Source organism: Triturus cristatus, chromosome 12 (assembly GCF_964204655.1).
Source record: "Triturus cristatus chromosome 12, aTriCri1.1, whole genome shotgun sequence".
Taxonomy (NCBI): Eukaryota; Metazoa; Chordata; class Amphibia; order Caudata; family Salamandridae; genus Triturus; species Triturus cristatus.
This window is the reverse complement of record NC_140595.1, coordinates 209,994,263-210,012,171: the sequence shown is the minus strand read 5'-3', so window position 1 is coordinate 210,012,171 and position 17,909 is coordinate 209,994,263. Positions and strand designations below refer to the sequence as shown.

General features: G+C 45.6%; 1 protein-coding gene across 1 annotated transcript in view; it reads right to left on the bottom strand.

Moving 5' to 3' along the window:
• EDC4 (enhancer of mRNA decapping 4) overlaps positions 1-17,909 on the bottom strand; it is a 777,931-nt gene that overhangs the window by 333,203 nt on the left and 426,819 nt on the right. The window contains exon 19 of the mRNA XM_085639493.1: positions 13,402-13,515. Coding sequence (XP_085495619.1) covers positions 13,402-13,515 — 114 coding nt within the window. The remainder of the gene's footprint in view (positions 1-13,401; positions 13,516-17,909) is intronic.

Sequence of the window (17,909 nt, the reverse complement as noted above, 5' to 3'; positions counted from 1 at the left end):
CAGTTTTGTGTAAAGAGGGCTATAGAAGCTAAACCATATAAATGACCACCTCCTCTAGATGAGGAGTCAAGACAATACTGTCTGTCAAAGTGAGGCTGGACCTTAAAGTGGCAGCTCTGTAAATCACGCCAATAGGGATTTTTCTGAACATCATCATTAATAGCTTTATTGCTAGTAGAACAAGATATTTCCAGAAAGGGCTATCTGGTAGGCACTGGAAATGTACAAAACTATTCATCTTGCATAGGACTGCCTAGCATCAAGAACAGTCAGACAGCCTCATAACCTACAAAGAGAAGTTTTTTCTTCTAAACTTTTACAATTAAGTACATCAATATCGAGAAAGGATATCTACTGGAGGGAGAGGATTTGGGAAAACTGAAGGATGGAAGGTCATAAAATGTTTACTGTATGCATATTTGAGGTCACTTTCGAAAGAAAGGAAGTTCTGATGGATATAGTATTAATGTTAAATTGTTTTAGATTGCTTGTAGGGATGCAGGAGTGTGTCTCACCAACACATTCAGGCTTGACTACTGGCCACCAAGTATGTAACTTTCTAAAGTTGAAACTGCAAATCCGATTGGAGCACAGTTTTAAAGGAACAAGCAATTTGAAAAGGTTGATGTTATATTCGAAAGGAGACCAGTAGAATCTTTATAATTTTTAAATTGTAAAAAAGGATGTCTGAGAACAAATTATCTGTGGTGTAACAGCAGTGCAGAGCAGATGAGGACTATAGATCTTCCCTTCCGTTTTACCAATACCATTTGCTGCAAGATCCTGACATGGCTGCATTCAGCTCTGCACACTATGCCCTTATACCATCAATAGGAACCACAAATAGCTTCAAAACTTCACCATTTGACTCATCTGTGAATTGAGGAAATTTGATCATGTGTCAGAAGAACAGAACTCCTTATACTGGCTTCCCAACTGTAGTTAAATGCTTGGTACATCTGATATTCTATGATAATGAGCCTACATTTTTCCATCTCATCCTGTACATACAGGTCACTTCACTCCGATATAACACAAATTCAGCATTTTCCTTGTACCACTGGGCATGTTGTTGAGAGCAGGCTCTACGTAAATCCCCCCGCCAAACCACAGGAAAGCACTTCCTATTAATCTGTGACAGATATCTAACCTGGTTTAAAGGGTGAATTTAAGATTTGTTGGGATGTCATGAAGGAGGAGGGGAATTCCTGTAGCAATATGCCGGCCGGGTCAGCTTTAAAAAATGTAGCATTTGTTTGCCGCTGCAAGGATAGTTTATGGATCTTTCTATTACACATACTAAACCGATTTCTTTCTCCCCAAACCATGCAGGATTTATACCTCGAAACTACTGTTATGTTCTCTTAAAAAACGTATCCAGAAAAAAGGTTTTCGGAAAAAGCTAGAGAAAAGGCTGATCCCTACTGAATAAGAATGCTAAGTTTCCACTTTCCAGGACTTAGAGTAGCAGACTGACAATCTGCATGGAAGCTATGAGGGAACGTATTCATGATTTGAAGGCTCAGGTCATTTGTAGGAATCTGGCTCTGTATATACTATACCAAAAAGAGGTATAGTGGGCAGAGTCCAGGGAGTCCCCAAACGTATAGCAGAGGATAAAGTATATAATACCTTACTCTCAATTTAGTGATAGGTGGGCTGAGCAGTTTGGCTTATCAGAGGGTAGTGTGAATGCAATTGTTGTACACACTCATACAAGACAGCAACACACGCACACTCAATGACTAACTCCAGGCCAATGCAATACTTTCAGAGGGTAGTGTGAATGCATTTGTTGTACACACTCATACAAGACAGGAACACACACATTCAACGACTAACTCCAGGCCAATGAAATACTTTCACTTACAGTTGGCAAAGATATGTGTAAGCATTAAAAATACTTTTCAGGTGCATGAAATACTTTTCAATGTCAAAGAGATACTTTGTAATATTCTCAGAATCTACATTTAGAGCAATACAGAGAAAATCAATGCAATCCTAAGGAAGGAAAGACAGGAAAGTCATTTCAAGGTAAGTACTCTACTTACAAGTTTAGTCTTCGGAGGATTTGACCAACACAGGGCAAGGGTCAGACCAAGGTAGGTACTGCACCACCAGCTGTAATGGGGCGACCGGGTGCAGAGGTCACTGAGCCCAATGTTAGCCTATGGGAGCTGGAGTACCTCGAAAAGGCACAAGTTGCAGGTAAGTACCCACGGGTCATGGACAGAGGCCCTGGGGGTAGAGGTCAGCACTGCAGGGGCCACTAAGTAGCACCACCAGTGGCATAGGGGTGGCTGGGTGCAGGGTGCAAAGGAGTAATCTGGTGCCCTGCAGAAAGCAATGGAGATCATTGGTTGGAGACAAGGGCTGCAGGCTTGGTTTGCAAGGCAGGCTATAGGAATCCAACTACTGGAGAGGTGAATTGGATGGTGTGTGTGTGGGGGGTGGGGGGGTGAATGCCGGGACACCATTGGAAGGGCATTCCTAGGCCTAGTGGGTGCAGGGGTGTATTTAGGCATCGGGTTTCTCTGGACTCTGCCATGGGCGACGGGTGCAGAGTGGTGCAGGGGTCGCGGCTCTGCCTGGATCCATAGTCCTGGGGTGAGTTTCTTTCTGGAAAAATCCGGTGTCCATGGGATAAAAGAGTCTTTGTTGAAGACAGCACAGGTCTCCAGGGTTCTTGGAGGATGCAGGTCACACAGATTTATTGGAGCAGGGTCGCTGGAGGAGGAGACAGGCCGGTATGACTGGGGCCAAGTCAGTTGTTGTCTCCTTTTCTACTGCTGCACAGCTCTTCGTGTTCCTTCTTCGTAGGTCATAGAATCTAAGGAACAAGGTTCAGGGAAGCCCTTAAATACTAAATTTAAGGGTGATACTGAGGTTGGAGGCAGTAGCCAATGGCTACTGTCCCCTAGGGTGACTACACCCTTTGGATGCCCCATCCCTTTGGGGAGAGGGGCACATCCCAATTCCTATTGGGCCTAATTCTCCAATCCAAGATTGAGAATTTTCAAGAGAGGGGAATCACCTCAGCTCCTGGGGAACCTAGGGGTGTGCCAGGCCAGTGGACACTCCTACTCTGCTTACTAATTTTCCAGCCTGTCTTGTGGAAAAAAAGAGGGGCTAGGACAGAGGAGAGGGCATTCCCACTAGTTTGAGCTGCCCAAATCAGCATAACACGAGGTCAGAGCCTTTGAGGCTCACTGCCAAGTGTTGCTGTTCCTCCCAAGGGGAGGAGAGAAGCACCTCTACCCAGAGCAGGCTTTGTTTCTTAACTCCGAGAGCACAAAGGCACTCACCCCATTAGGTTAGAAACCTGTCTGGCGGTGGCTGGCTGGCAAGGACCCCTAGCACCTGAAGTCCTAAAAGGGACCCCCCGAAATATGATTGCAAATACCTGTATGCGGTATATGTTTCTTTCTCTATGGGAAAGCATTGAGGCATAAAAGGAAAAAGCTACTTACCAGTATGCATCTGTTCTTGGCATGTAGAGCTGTAGATCCGCATACTTTTGCATAGATCGCCATCTGGTGTTGGGCTCAGATGTTTGCACTTTGTTTTTGTAGAAGTCTTTGTAGTCACGGGTTAGGTGAATCCTCCTCTAGGTAGTAGTGCGCATGGGCATCGACTCCATCCTTAGATTGTTTTGCCATTAAGGGTGATGGAGTTAGTGAGGAAAAATGGAAAGATGTCCATGTGTAATGTATCTAAGTAAGATAGTACTGCAACACATATAGGTGTCCGGGAGGTGGGTGGGCATATGCGGGTCTACAGCTCTACATGCCAAGAACAGATGCATACTGGTAAGTAGCATTTTCCGTTCGAGGCATATGAGTTGTAGATCGCATACTTTTGCATAGACAATACAGTAGTTCCCCTGTTAGCGGTGGCTACCTGTATGCGTTGCAGTAGTTTGAAAAAGTGTTTTTAGTACAGCCTGGCCCACACTTGCTTGTTGTTTCGTGTGCACATCTACACAGTAGTGTTTAGTGAAAGCGTGAGGTGTAGATCATGTTGCGGCTTTGCAAATAACATCCATGGGAATATTTCCTAAGAATGCCATGGATGCCCCTAGTTTGCGTGTGGAATGTGCTTGAGGGGGAATGGATAATGTAAGTGTTTTGCTTTTTTTTTTAGCATATTTGAATGCATTTAACGATCCACCTGGCAATTCCAGATTTTGTTATAGGATTGCCTTTGTGTGGTGCTGAAAAAGCTACAAAAAGTTGTTTAGTTTTCCTGAAACGTTTTGTCCTTTCAATATAATAGAGAATAGCTCTTTTGACGTCAAGCGTATGAAGAGCTCGTTCTGCTACTGAGTCTGGTTGAGGAAAGAAGACTGGGAGCTCAACAGACTGGTTAAGGTGAAAAGCTGAAATGACTTTATTTAGGAATTTAGTGTTTGTCCTAAGAACCACTTTGTTGTGATGTATTTGCAAAAATAGTTCTTGTATGGTTAATGCCTGGAGTTCACCCCCTCTTCTGAGGGATGTGATGGCCACAAGGAAAGCTACTTTCCATGTGAGGAACTGTAGCTCACATTTATGCAAAGGTTCAAATGGGGGACCCATACTTCTTGTAAGGACTATGTTTAGGTTCCATACTGGAGAGAGTGGAATTCTTGGAGGAATTATCTTTTTAAGACCATCCATGAAAGCTTTGATGGGAGGTACTCTGAACAAGGACAAGTGTTGACTGTTCTGTAAGTAGGCTGCTATAGCAGCAAGATGTAATCGTATAGATGTGTATGCCAGATTACATCTTTGTAGGTGCAGGAGATAACAAGGAATATGCTACTTACCAGTATACATCTCTTCTTGGCATGTAGAGCTGCAGATCTACACACTGTGTATAGATCGCCATCTGGTGTTGGGCCCGGATGTTTGCACTTGTTTTTGTCTTGGAAAGTCTTTGGAAGTCACGAGGTATGCGACTCCTCCTTTGGATCATAGTGCACATGGGCATCCGCTCCATCCTCCGATTGTTTTTCGCCAGCAGGGAAATGATGGAGCTTAGTAAGAAACAGGAAAGATGCCCATGTGTGGTGTATCTAAGTAAGATAATACTGGAACAGATAAAGGTAGCCGGGGAGGCGGGTGGGCGTGTGTAGATCTGCAGCTTTACATGCCAAGAACAGATGCATACTGGTAAGTAGCATATTCCGTTCAAGACATACGAGCTGCAGATTACACACTGTGCATAGATTGTAAAGCAGTATCCACCCCTAGCAGCGACCACCAGTATCTGTTGCAGTAGTTTGAAATAGTGTTTTGAGTACAGCCTGGCCCACACTAGACTGTTGTTTGGTTTGCACATCAACACAATAGTGTTTTGTGAATGTGTGTGGTGTAGACCATGTAGCTGCTCTGCAGATATCATCTAAAGGAATGTTTCCTAAAAATGCCATTGAAGCCCCTAACTTTCGTGTGGAGTGGGCTTTAAGAGGAACAGATAATGTATGTTTTGCTTTATGGTAACAAATCTGTATGCATTTGACAATCCACCTAGCTATCCCAGATTCTGATATGGGGTTGCCTTTGTGTGGTGGTGAGAAAGACACGAATAGTTGTTTGGTCTTGCGAAAGGGTTTTGTTCTCTCTATGTAGTATAGTAGTGCTCTTTTGACATCTATGGTGTGAAGAGCTCTTTCTGCAACTGTTTGTGGCTGCGAGAAGAATACAGGCAGCTCTACAGATTGATTGAGGTGGAAGGAAGAAATGAATTTAGGTAGGAATTTAGGATTAGTTTGGAGAACAACTTTATTAAGTTGCATCTGGAAAAAGGGTTCTTGAATGGTTAGTGCTTCTAGTTCGCTAACTCTTTGGAGAGAAGTAATGGGTACACGGAAAGCAATTATCCATGTTAAGAATTGTAGCTCGCATTTATGTAGAGGTTCAAATGGAGGCCCCATTAGTCTTGTGAGAACGATGTTTAAATTCTACACAGGGGAAGGTGGTACTCTGGGGGGAATTATTCTCTTGAGTCCCTCCATAAAGGCCTTTATGGCAGGTACCCTGAAAAGTGAGAGGTGTTGTCTATTTTGTAGATATGCTGCTATGGCAGCCAGATGCAATCTGATGGAGGTATAGGCTAGGTTGCATCTTTGGAGGTGTAGTAAGTAGCCTATGATGTGTTGGATAGACACATCTAGGGGATTAGTATCGTTGTTATGGCAGTATATTACAAATCTCTTCCACTTGGCTGCATAGCATGCTCTAGTGGTAGGCCGCCTAGCTTCTTTGATGACGTTCATACAATCAGGAGGAAGGTTAAGGTAACCAAATTCCAGGATTTCAGGAGCCAGAACGCTAGGTTGAGCTGAGCTGGGTCTGGGTGTTGGATCTCTCCATGGCTCTGGGTTAAGAGGCGTGGAGAGAGGTGTAGTTTTTGGTGCGGAACTACTGAGAGTTCAAGCAGTGTGGTGTACCATGGCTGTCTGGCCCAGGTTGGAGCAACTAGGATGGGCGTCAATGAGTGTTGCTGTAGTTTGCGCACCACTAGCGGAATGAGTGGGAGAGGCGGAAAAGCGTACGCAAATCTGCCTGACCAGTTCATCCATATCGCATTGCCTTTGGACAATGGGTGAGGATACCTGGAGGCGAAGTTTGGTCATTTGGCGTTTTCTTGGGTGGCGAAACGGTCTATCTGTGGTTGCCCCCAAATGTGAAAAAACGGTTGAAGAACTTGTGGATGAAGTTCCCACTCGTGGATTTGTTCTGTTTGACGGCTCAAGAGATCGGTTATTGTGTTTTGGACTCCTGGGACATGTTGGGCTAGGAGAAAAATGTTCTGAGGTATAGCCCACCTCCATATGCTCTGTGCAAGCTGCAGAGAGTGTGTCCCGCCTTGTTTTTGGATATAATACATGGCTGTCATGTTGTCGGTGCGGACTAAGACAGTCTTGATTGATATTTGTTTTTTAAATGCTTTCAAGGCTAGTGATATGGCAAGTAACTCCAAGTGGTTGATGTGGAGTAACTTTTGTTGAGGTGTCCAAATGCCCTGCATGGTGTGATGTAGTAGGTGAGCTCCCCAGCCAGAGCGATGCGTCCGCTGTCATGACTATTTGAGGAACTGGCTCGAGGAACGGTCGTCCTTTGGAAAGGTTCTTTGTGTTCTACCACTGCAGAGAGCGAGGAGTACGACCGTCTACCAACACCAGATCTGTTTGCTGACCTTGAGCCTGGTTCCATTGGCGTGCTCAGCACTCTTGGAGAGGACGCATCTGGAGTCTTGCATGAGGCACTATAAATATGCAAGAGGCCATCATCCCTATGAGTTGCATGAACACTCAAGCTGGAAGAGTGTTGCGGTTGGAATCAGGTGAGAAGAGCTTGGATGCTCGCTATCCTGGCGGGACTGGGATAGGCGAGCGCTTTTGAGGTGTCTATTGTGGCACTGAGGTATTGTTGCGTGTGGGACGGTTGCAGCTGGGACCTGGCATGATTTATTGTGAACCCCAGGTTGTGAAGTTGTTGAATAGTGGCATGAGTGTGTTGTACACACTGATTGTACGATTTGGCTTTTATGAGCCAGTCGTCTAGGTATGGGAAGACATGTATGTTTTGTCTTCTTAGATGTGCTGCCACTACTGCTAGGCACTTGGTGAACACTCTTGGTGCTGTGGTGACTCCAAATGGGAGTACTTTGAATTGATAGTGCTGACCGTCCACTACGAATCAGATATTTTCTGTGAGTGGGAATGTGGAAATAGGCGTCCTTGAGGTCTAGAGTAGCAAGGAAGTCGCCCTGGGAAAGCAGAGGGAGGACCTGCTGAAGTGTGACCATGTGGAAGTGGTCTGAATGTATGTATAGGTTTAGGGATCGGAGGTCTAAAATAGGCCTTAGAGATCCGTCCTTTTTTGGTATGAGAAAATAGAGGGAGTAGACTCCCTTGTTTTGTTGGTGAAGGGGAACTTCTATTGCACTTTTTGCACTCAGATTACCTCCTGCTTTAACAATAACAGATGTTCTTGTGACATTGGACGGTGTTTGGGTGATATGTTTGAGGGGGTAGATGTTAGATCTAGACAGTAGCCTGATTGAATGATTTCGTAGATCCACCTGTCTGAAGTGATATGTATCCAGGCAGGGAGAAAGTGGTGGAGTCTTCCCCCGAGTGGAGTGGAATAGTCGGGGGGAAGTGGAGGGAAGTCATGGGGTAGGTGTGGAGGCAGAGCGGGAGTTATTGTTTCTGCCTCTGCCTTTGCTGTTATTCCCCTGTAACCACCCCTTTGGTAACCTCTAGTGAAGGTGGATTGTGCTGGAGCTTTGTAAGAGGTGGAAGGGCTATCAGAGGAGTAGCCTCGATGGGTGCTTCTAAAGGATGAGCGACGAAAGGACCGCCTGGGAGCTTGCGATTGCAAGGCACCCATAGATTTGGCGGTGTCTGTATCCTTGTGCATTTTTTCAAGGGATACATCTACATTGGGTCCAAATAGGTGTTGCTCATCAAAAGGCTGATTGAGTATACAACTCTGTACTTCGGGTATAAAACCTGATATATGTAACCAGGCATGCCTGCGCAAAAGGACACTGGTGTTGATTGCCCTTGAGGCGGTATCTGCTGCATCTAGGGCACAGCAAATGAAGGTGTTAGTGATGGTCTTACCCTCTTGGATTAGTTCACTGGCCCTGTTTTTATATTTGTCAGGGAGGTGCTGCATTATGGACTCAAGTTCGTCATAATGTGCCCTGTCATACCTGGCTAGGAGCGCTTGGATGTTAGCAATGCGCCAAATATTTGCTGCCTGTGACACCATGCGTTTGCCAGAGGCATTTAGGAGTTTTGACTCCTTGTCTGGTGGTGGTGCGTCACCTGACGTTTGGGAATTTGCCTTCTTCCTGGCATTAGAGACTACTAGGGAGTCTAGTGGTGCGGGGCCCTTAATGTATACTGGGTCAGTAGGGGCAGCTTTATATTTCTTTTCTATTCTTGGGATGATCACCCGAGCCCTGACGGGGTCTTTAAAGATCTCTGGTGCGTGCTTAATGACTCCTTTAAGCATGGGCAGTGTTGAGGTAGACCTTTGTGTGGTATCAAAGGTATCCATAAGAAAATCCTCCTCTATTGGGTGTGTATGCAGGGCCACCCCGTGGTATTGAGCAGCTCTTTGAAGGAGCTGGTTGAATCCGATATTGTCCTCTGGAGGGGAAGGCCTGGAGGGATAAATATCATCTTGTGGGGTGTAAGGGACATCTGGGACACTGAAATCATCCAATGGGTCAGAGGAGCCAGTAGGAGTAGGGTCCCCAAGGGGTTGATCGTCCGCACCTCCCCCTGCATCATCTGAGGTGTTATCATCATCTATTGGGGTAGGTGATGGTGTGGGAGAGTGGTGTGGTGGGAGAGGAGGAAGAGGAGAAGGAATCCTTAATGGAGAGGTAGCAAAGTCTCTCTTCTTTGGTGGCGGTGCGGGTGCAGGCATGGTCTTTTCTTGATGCTTTGCATTAAATGACCAGTCTTAGGATCCTTCATTAGAGTCTTTTGGGTAGGATGTGGTCGAAACAGTTCATCTGTGGGAGACAGATCCTTCGGAGCCGAGGGCTTCGGTGCCGTAAGTTTTTTGGGCGTCGACTCGGTAGCGGTTCTAGGCTTGGAACCGTGTAGTTTTGAATTGTCTTTATCAGTTGGAACCGGTTGCTGTTTTTTCGGTTCCGAGGTCTTCGGTTTGGAAGTATCGGGGCCTTTCAGCGGGCGTTTTTTAGTCGGCTCCGAGGGTGTTGTTGGTGCCAAGGAACTGGTGCTAGCCTTCGACGCAGAGTGCTTCGGTGTGGGAGCAGCGGTTGGTGTGGATGAGGTCGATGACGCCTTTTTCTTCGGTGCCAGATGTTGCTTCTCTGTACCGAGGGTAGGCTGACTCGAGCCCGAGTCGCTTAAAGGCTTACTGGGCTTCTTTACCGTGCCCGAAGGCGGGGCATGGCAAGCAGTGTCTCGGCGTGCACCTGGGCCCGAAGGTGGAGGTGGTACTGAAGCCTTTTTTCGCGGTGTCGAGGGAGTGGGTGGGTCGGGGTCCACGTCTGTGTCTGTACTCACAGCCCTTTGAGCTGGAGTGACGTCGGATTCATCTGTTTCGGAGGCGCTGATGATGGCTTCCTCGACTCGACCCTGCTCCGGAACATCAACGCCCTCTTGAAAGATGTCATCGGGGATCGAAGATGACGAGCACGCCATTGTTCTTCGAGCGCGTCGGTCCCAGATGGTCTTTTTGGAGCGGAAGGAGGCACAAGCTGGACAGTCTCTGGCCTCGTGCTCTGGTGAGAGGCAGAGGTTGCACACCTCATGTAGGTCGGAGTGGGGAAACTTCGGCCCACATCGAGGACACTTTTTAAATGGCGTCCTTTCCATGAGCCGGAGATGAGGCCCAGGTAGGCCCGAAGGCCTATGTAGACGACCGGAATCGAAGACTTCGAAGTTGAAGGGTCGCGTGTGGCTGGAAACGCGATCGAAAACAATACCGTCGAGATGGGAAGGATTGCGCGTCGATAGAGAAAACCGTTAACGGTTCCGAACTGGAACGCGAGAACACATCCGAGCCCGATGGCGGAAAAAAACAATCTGAGGATGGAGCCGATGCCCATGCGCACTATGATCCAAAGGAGGAGTCACATACCTCGTGACTTCCAAAGACTTTCCAAGACAAAAACAATTGCAAACATCCGGGCCCAACACCAGATGGCGATCTATTATCTATGCACAGTGTGTAATCTGCAGCTCATATGCCTCGAACATTAACTTTCCCTCTTGTACAAGATCATGTGCTTTGTCCTTAAGCTCTTCAGGGAGATGTTGCATGAGCTTTTCAAGCTCATCATAGTAGGCTCTGTCATACCTTGCTAGCAAAGCTTGTGAATTACCAATGCGCCAAAAGTTAGCTGCCTGAGACGCAACTCTTTTACCTGATATGTCTAGTAACTTAGATTGTTTGTCTGGCGGAGGGCCATCACCTGTGGTTTGAGAATTTGCCCATTTGCCACTACTAATGAGTCTAGAGGGAGTTGCCCTTTAATATAAACTGGATCACCTGGAGCTGGTTTGTATTCCTTCTCAATTCTAGGATTAAGAACCCTGGCCCTGACAGGGTCCTGAAAAACCTCAGGGGCATGTTTAATGATCACTTTGTGCATAGGGAGAGTATTTGTTGTCTGTTGAGGTTGAGGGAATGTCTTCAACAAAAAATCCTCCACTAGAAGATCGGAATAGAGTTTGACCCCATGGAATTGTGCAGCTCTATTAGTTGCGCAAACCCCACATTATCATCTGGAGAGGATGGTCTGGAGAGATATACATCTGGCTCAGGTACATCTGGGACATCATAATCGTCCCAAGAGGCATGTGGGGGGCTACTGTGAGTGTCATCATCAGTATTTGTATTATGTGGCGAGTATATCTCCTCATCCTTATCTCCTAAATCCTCAATGTCATCTTGTGGTGCAGGTGAAAGAGGAGGCACTGGAGAGTGTGCTGGAGAAGGTATAGTGTTTGGAGGTTGTGGAGGTGGAGATAAAGGCCTCATTGGAGAGGTGGATGAGTCTTTCTTCTTGGATGGTATCTCAGGAGTTTGAGGTGTCCAATTTCCGCTTTTTAGGTGGTATAGAGGTGAAATGTCCAGTAATGGGGTCAATATGGAGTGTTTTTTGTCTTGGATCCGGTGGATCTGGAGAGAAAAGTTCTTTGGATACGTTGTCTTTTTTCAGCGCCGAAGATTTCGGTTCCGAGTGGTGTTTTGGCCTGTCTTCTTTAGCTTTAGGAGGGGGTTTTGTCTCCTTCTTCTTTGGTGGAGTTTTCGACTCCGAAGGTTTAATCTGTTTTTTCGGATCCAAAGACTTGGATTGAATTTGCTTTGGTGCCGACGTATCCGAGACCTTGGTTTTTTGGCTTAGGTGCCGAAGATTCAGGTGTGGACGGGGTCTTGGGTTTATGCTTCGGTGCCGAAGATGGTTTTTCGGCACCGTGATGTAGTTGGCTCGATCCCGAGCTGTCTGAAGGCTTCGTGTGCTTTGGAGCCGGGCCCGGAGGCAGGGCTTCGGAAGTCTTGTCTCGGTGTTGACCCAGACCCGAAGGTGATGGTGTTACCGGAGCCTTTTGTTCTTTCGAGGCAGGGCCGCCAACATCAGTACTCGCGCTCTGTTGACCTGGAGTTATCGTCTGGTCTTCCGAGTCCGATCCTTCCGCTTCGGAGATGCTGGCTTGTTCATCTTCTGTCTCAGGATCATCTGGGCCTGCCTCGAAGATGTTGTTCGGCGCTGGAATGGTCGGATCTGGACATTTCGTGACAATGAGCCCGGCGATCACGTATAGTCTTCATAGACCTGAAAGAGTCATAGGCCTGACAGTGTCGACTCTCGTGTTCTGGTAAGAGACAAAAGTTGCAGACCTCGTGGAGATGTGTGCGTGGGAATTTAGCCCCACACTTGCATTTTTTAAATGGAGTCCTTTCCATATGCTGGATGATGGCGCCGATCGGCCCAAGTTGACGACCTGACTCGAAAATGTCTTTGGTAATGGATACGCGTCGAGAGAGATCGCGATCGAAACAATACCGTTGAGCGGTGAGAGTATTTGCGCGCTGAAGGGGAATCGAACAGCGTCGACCCGGAGTGCAGCAAATTACATCCGAACCCGATAGCTGAAAAAAACAATCTAAGGATGAAGTCGAGGCCCATGCGTGCTACTACCTTGAGGAGGAGTCAACTAACACGTGACTACAAAGACTTCTACATTAACAAAGTGCAAACATCCGAGCCCAACACCAGATGGCGATCTATGCAAAAGTATGCGATCTACAGCTCATATGCCTCGAACACATATTTGTGTGGCATTTGTGCTAACTGTAAAAATTGATAGCTCGAAAAGTACTTACCCGAATAAGAAGTTCTTGGTGTTAAAAATTCGATGAAAATAGATTATACTTTTCACAATTGGTCTCAAAATTTCTCCTTGAGTGTGTGCCTCGTTTATTGAGACTGTGAGTACAACAAATGCTTGACAATACCCTCTGATAAGCCTAAACTGCTCACCCACACTATCACAAAAGAGAGCATTTGGGATTATTAATGTAAGCCCTGTAAACTAATAAGGTCCATCTGGACTTTTACACAGTGTACCTCATTTTGGAACACGCCATAAAAAGCCAGCTTCCTACAGTCTGAAACACAGTTCACATAGGATCAGGAATCTGGCGAAAGATGTATGCAACAGAAGCATTGTGTACAAAGAGTGGACTATGTCTCTCAGGGTGCCGATATTGCAGCTATGCTGCAAAACCGGCCCCTGGTAACAAAAAGGCCCCCTAATGGCCAAGAACCGTCCCCCACCCTGGCGGCCCACCAGGGAAACGCCCAGTGCCCGCCACGGCCAGTCCGGCCCTGGTCTTAGGAATGTTTCTTTGTTACCTTTGTTCAGCACTGGCATCTTGGCTATCATGTTGCTGCAGCATGTGATAACTGTGTCTGTGGAAGGATGAGGATGACGAGCTGTTGTGCTTCTCTGGAACTTCTTCCCGGGGGCTGGAAGAAAATCAAACCACAAATCATCTTATGACCACAATTTATCACAGACCAGATTATCCTCCAATTTCAGCAGGTTACTCTATTTTCAATTAAACTGAAAAGTACTGTAAATATGTAATGCATTTTAAAAATACCTGATGGGGGCGGGATTCGTTGTTCTAGAATGAGGTGGGATGAAAGCCCATTTTAAAGGTGTTAAAAATATTCCGTTCAAAACATGGGTATAATAAACATTGACAAATAACTAATCTGAGCTGCATAAAAATGGTTTTAGCTGAATTAAAATATTTTGATCACATCAAAGATCCTTACTATCAATGTAGGCAACATAGACCTAGAAGCTGGTCTATTTTTTCTTTTCTCACTGCCTCAATTTCTCACCCCAGCTTCTAGTTGTATGGCTTCTCAGACACCCACAAAATGATGAAAGAGGGATAACGTGTTAGTTTTTTTTTTTTTATAGATTATCCTATTTTCTTTTTATAAAATGTCTGCCAGATACTGAACACAGTTTCAGCTAAAGGCGGGGCAATGGTGAGGTAAGGCACAGCCGGACAGGAAGTGAGAGTATCCCTTGGTGTCAATAATATTCTGTAGGGTAGTACATACTGAGGGGCAAACCTCATCCATTAATGCTTATTAATTGAGCAGCTTGGTAGTATTTACGCACATTAGGCAAGGTAATTCCTCGATCATATGTGGACCTCGGAAGCGTTGCAAAAGTCTTTGTCGGCCCTCCCCATATTACAGACTTTATCAGCTAGTTTATATTACGAAAGAGCTCCTCTGTATACATTTTACAAACCACACTGTACGAATTACCAATCTTTGGGAGATTAATCATTTAAAAAAAGGCAGAACAGCTCAATATGGACAAATGCAGCAATTTCCAGTGGGAAATATTAGTGCTGGCACTAAGCAGCAATGAGTCAGTATTATCTGCACAGAACATATAGCATTGCTGAAGACCCATATTTCCAGAAACTAAAAATGCTAGTACTCCTCCCTAGGGGCATGGCAAGCATCCTACAAGCTTTCTATCCTCCCAAAGGGACCAGCTGGAGTTCATCCCAATGAATCCCAAAGACGCAATATTTACTATATCTGCTGAATATGAATCTGACCAGGGACTGTTCAAGGCTAGCTATGGAAAAAAGAATATCATCCTCACAGAGGAAAATCCTGCCTTCCCACTTGAAGGTCTACCTTCGTCACACAACCTGAGCATAATCCAAATGATTTCTGCCAGTGCTAAAACTCTTGTTACAAACAGCATCATGGACAGTGGGCATTCCTGTCTCGTTCCCTGGTGTATGTGGAAGGATCTAATTTGTACTGCGCTCAAACCCACGATAGAAAGTAAGGGCCACTATCCATATGTAAAACAAAAGCACTGTTCCACAGAATTATTAGCATCTAGTGACAATACTGATATCATTTCAGAGACCTTAGTCACTATTATAAAGTATGTGCAGGCTGAGTTTGGTAGACCTGTGTGGCATGAAGCCAGAATGGTCTGACTAGACCACACTCCAGACCACTTATGTCAGCCCATTAGCAAGTACCTTTGACAACACTTATGCCTCACGGTTAATCAGGGAGATTGGGGAAATCACTCACAATTCTCCCTTGGCTTATCCTCTTAGTATATTAGAACAATAGTCACAGCTCTTCTACTGTCAAGAAGGACCACCTTTTCTCAGGACGTCAAACATTTTTGACATCTGCCTTTCACTTCAACAAGCTTTTTTTGTTTTTTATTCTGTAGCCCGTTCAGCTCATGTCTCACCCAAGAGTGCAATTGGGAAATAGCGACCCTCACCTCCTCTACTGTGAATTCCCCTTCCAATTCCTGTCTTAGCTCCGCAGTGAAGCTGTGGGTAGGATGTCATGAAAACTCATCAGGCTGAGATTCCTCACAGTCCATCCTGGTTATGAAGTAAAATACAAGGCAGTTTGCAAATTTCTCTGCAACATTCAAACCACCTGCTACCAGTTTCCCTGTGGACACAATGTAAGTGGCTCTTGCTCTCATTTGTTCAGCCAAGCCAGAAGTTTCCGGGCTTTATTGTCTGTCTCAAAGTCTGTCCTGCTGCACCAGCTAATAATTGTGCAACTCATTACTTAGCAATTGTTTCAGTTCCTCTCTCTTCATTCTGTCCCTAGTCTGGCATTAGCATGACATAAATGTTACTTCTTCATGTCACGTATGAACTGCTCCAAGTCCTGGTTTTGCTGCATCCTCTATCTTTGGCTACTAATCCAGACATCAGATGTTCCCCAAGCACCATTTTATATGCCTCCCACAAAACCGATACACTGCCACCTGGGTCCGCTGAGGTAGTTGGTTAGGGCTGTCAGCATCTAGTCCACGGCCTCAGTCGTTCACAGATATCATGCGTCCCAATGCCAATTAAGTCTTGGTTTCCTGTGACTTCCACCAAGAGATATTATCAAAGGGGAATGATCAGATACCCCCTATATAAATACTGGCTATAACTAAACCTCTCCATAGAAAGCTGGAGTAAAAAAATAATCAATTCTGGAGTTTGAAATGTGTGCTCTAGATTAGCAATAGCACCTATGCATGCTGTTTAGTTCCCTCTGGCATCCACTAGACCCATTGCCCTATAAGGCATTCAGCCTGGCCTGGTGGGACTTAAACGTGAGGCTCAATCTCTCGCTTCATTCACTAAAAAGATAAAAGCACCCCTTTGTGGCAGTAACACATTAGGGAGGTCTGCAATCAATGATCCCGTTTCACAATGAGTATCAGTCTGCAGTCCAACAGACATACATGCACTGATAAGCAGGACATCCAAGTTCCATACATCACTGTGTATCATCACATGTGGCTATCATCCAAGTGTGCTCTAGGTAGACGGCCACAACCTCCTCAGCAGCACACCCACTCATCGAGACCAGATGATTTATCATAATTAAAATGGCACCTTATGTAAAAACAAGCTGGCACAGAGTTCTCAAATAAGTGAATCTCCTGAAGCTATGCCCTGCCAACCTCTACTTTATGAATACTTTCCGCACCACCTCTCTTTAAATGTTATAGTGTTTAGTCATATGCCAAGATTTCACATTAGTCCCCTGCCCTATTATGCTTACATTATATGAATCTGCAGATATTAATCAGTTCTTCAATTTGCGCAACAAATTTCTAAAAATCTAACCTAAATTAAACCACTCCCCATAACATCATACAGCGTAATTAAAACTTTCTACAACCCAACTTCATATTGTGCATTTAGCCCAAACACTGTTATTCAAACCTGTCCAAAAATGTGAGTCAAAACATCCCAGTTAACAAATCTAGACTTAATCAAATCTTCTCACAAACAGTAGTAGGCAGTGAATGTGTGGTTCACATCCTTCCCATCTCCAACCCCACCACACTGTAACTTATATCAGTGGCCATGGTGTGTTCAGATCTTCCCCATAGCGCCTGCTCCACCAAACCTCATACTTCCCATCAAACTTTGCAGTTTTTGCACAGAAGCGCAATGGGCACCTCTTGCTCAGGCATCAGAACATTTAGTGGATGGATTCATTAAGGACTATTCCTATTCACACATCTGGCACTTCATTTTCCATGAATTCTGTTTCCAGATTGTTGCTATCTAGACTGGCTGGTGTCGTCGGGCAAGGCTATCATCTGCACTGGTCTGATCACTCATCTGGTGTTGCAGTTCATCATCCATCTTCAAGCCCTCTCCAATTTCTCCATACACCGCCCTATGGCTCTGTGACTTATACGCCTCTCACTACCAGCTCACCAGCTCTCAAGCAAATCTTATGATTCTTCTGTAGTCATGTAGTGCCATGACTTCTCCTTTGCTATGACTCACAATAATGCCATTAAGAGCAAAATGTATTGCATTTCCCTTTTGCTTAGGGCCTTTTAGACTGCAATGAAGCTGCATCTCTGCTCCTGCACAACGAAAGACAAGTAGAGAAAACTGAAAATGGTAGAATCATCAAACGGTGTTTCCTGGATGTCTGGAGTAGAACGTCTCTGTTGTGACAGTTTTAAAAATAAAATAAAAAAATTCCCTTAACTTGTGCGTCCGGACTTCTCCATGAGGTGAGCATTGTCTCTGTGATCATGCTTCAGGTCACCCAGGGACACCAATTAGGCCAATAGGGAAGAGCAGCAGGCCTCTGTGCCATTCATCCAGGTCCTATCGGACTGCATCTCCTCACTTGGGCCTTGCCAGGACAGTTTTTTTCTGTGCGCTTCCTGTCTGCAACCACCAGCAGAGCTGTCTTCACTGCTACACTTCCCTCTGGGTGCACAGGCAAATTTGCTGATCCTTCACCTCTGTCCCCACATCCATCAGAGCAATCAGGTCACCCACAAATCCTGCACTGACAGAAGA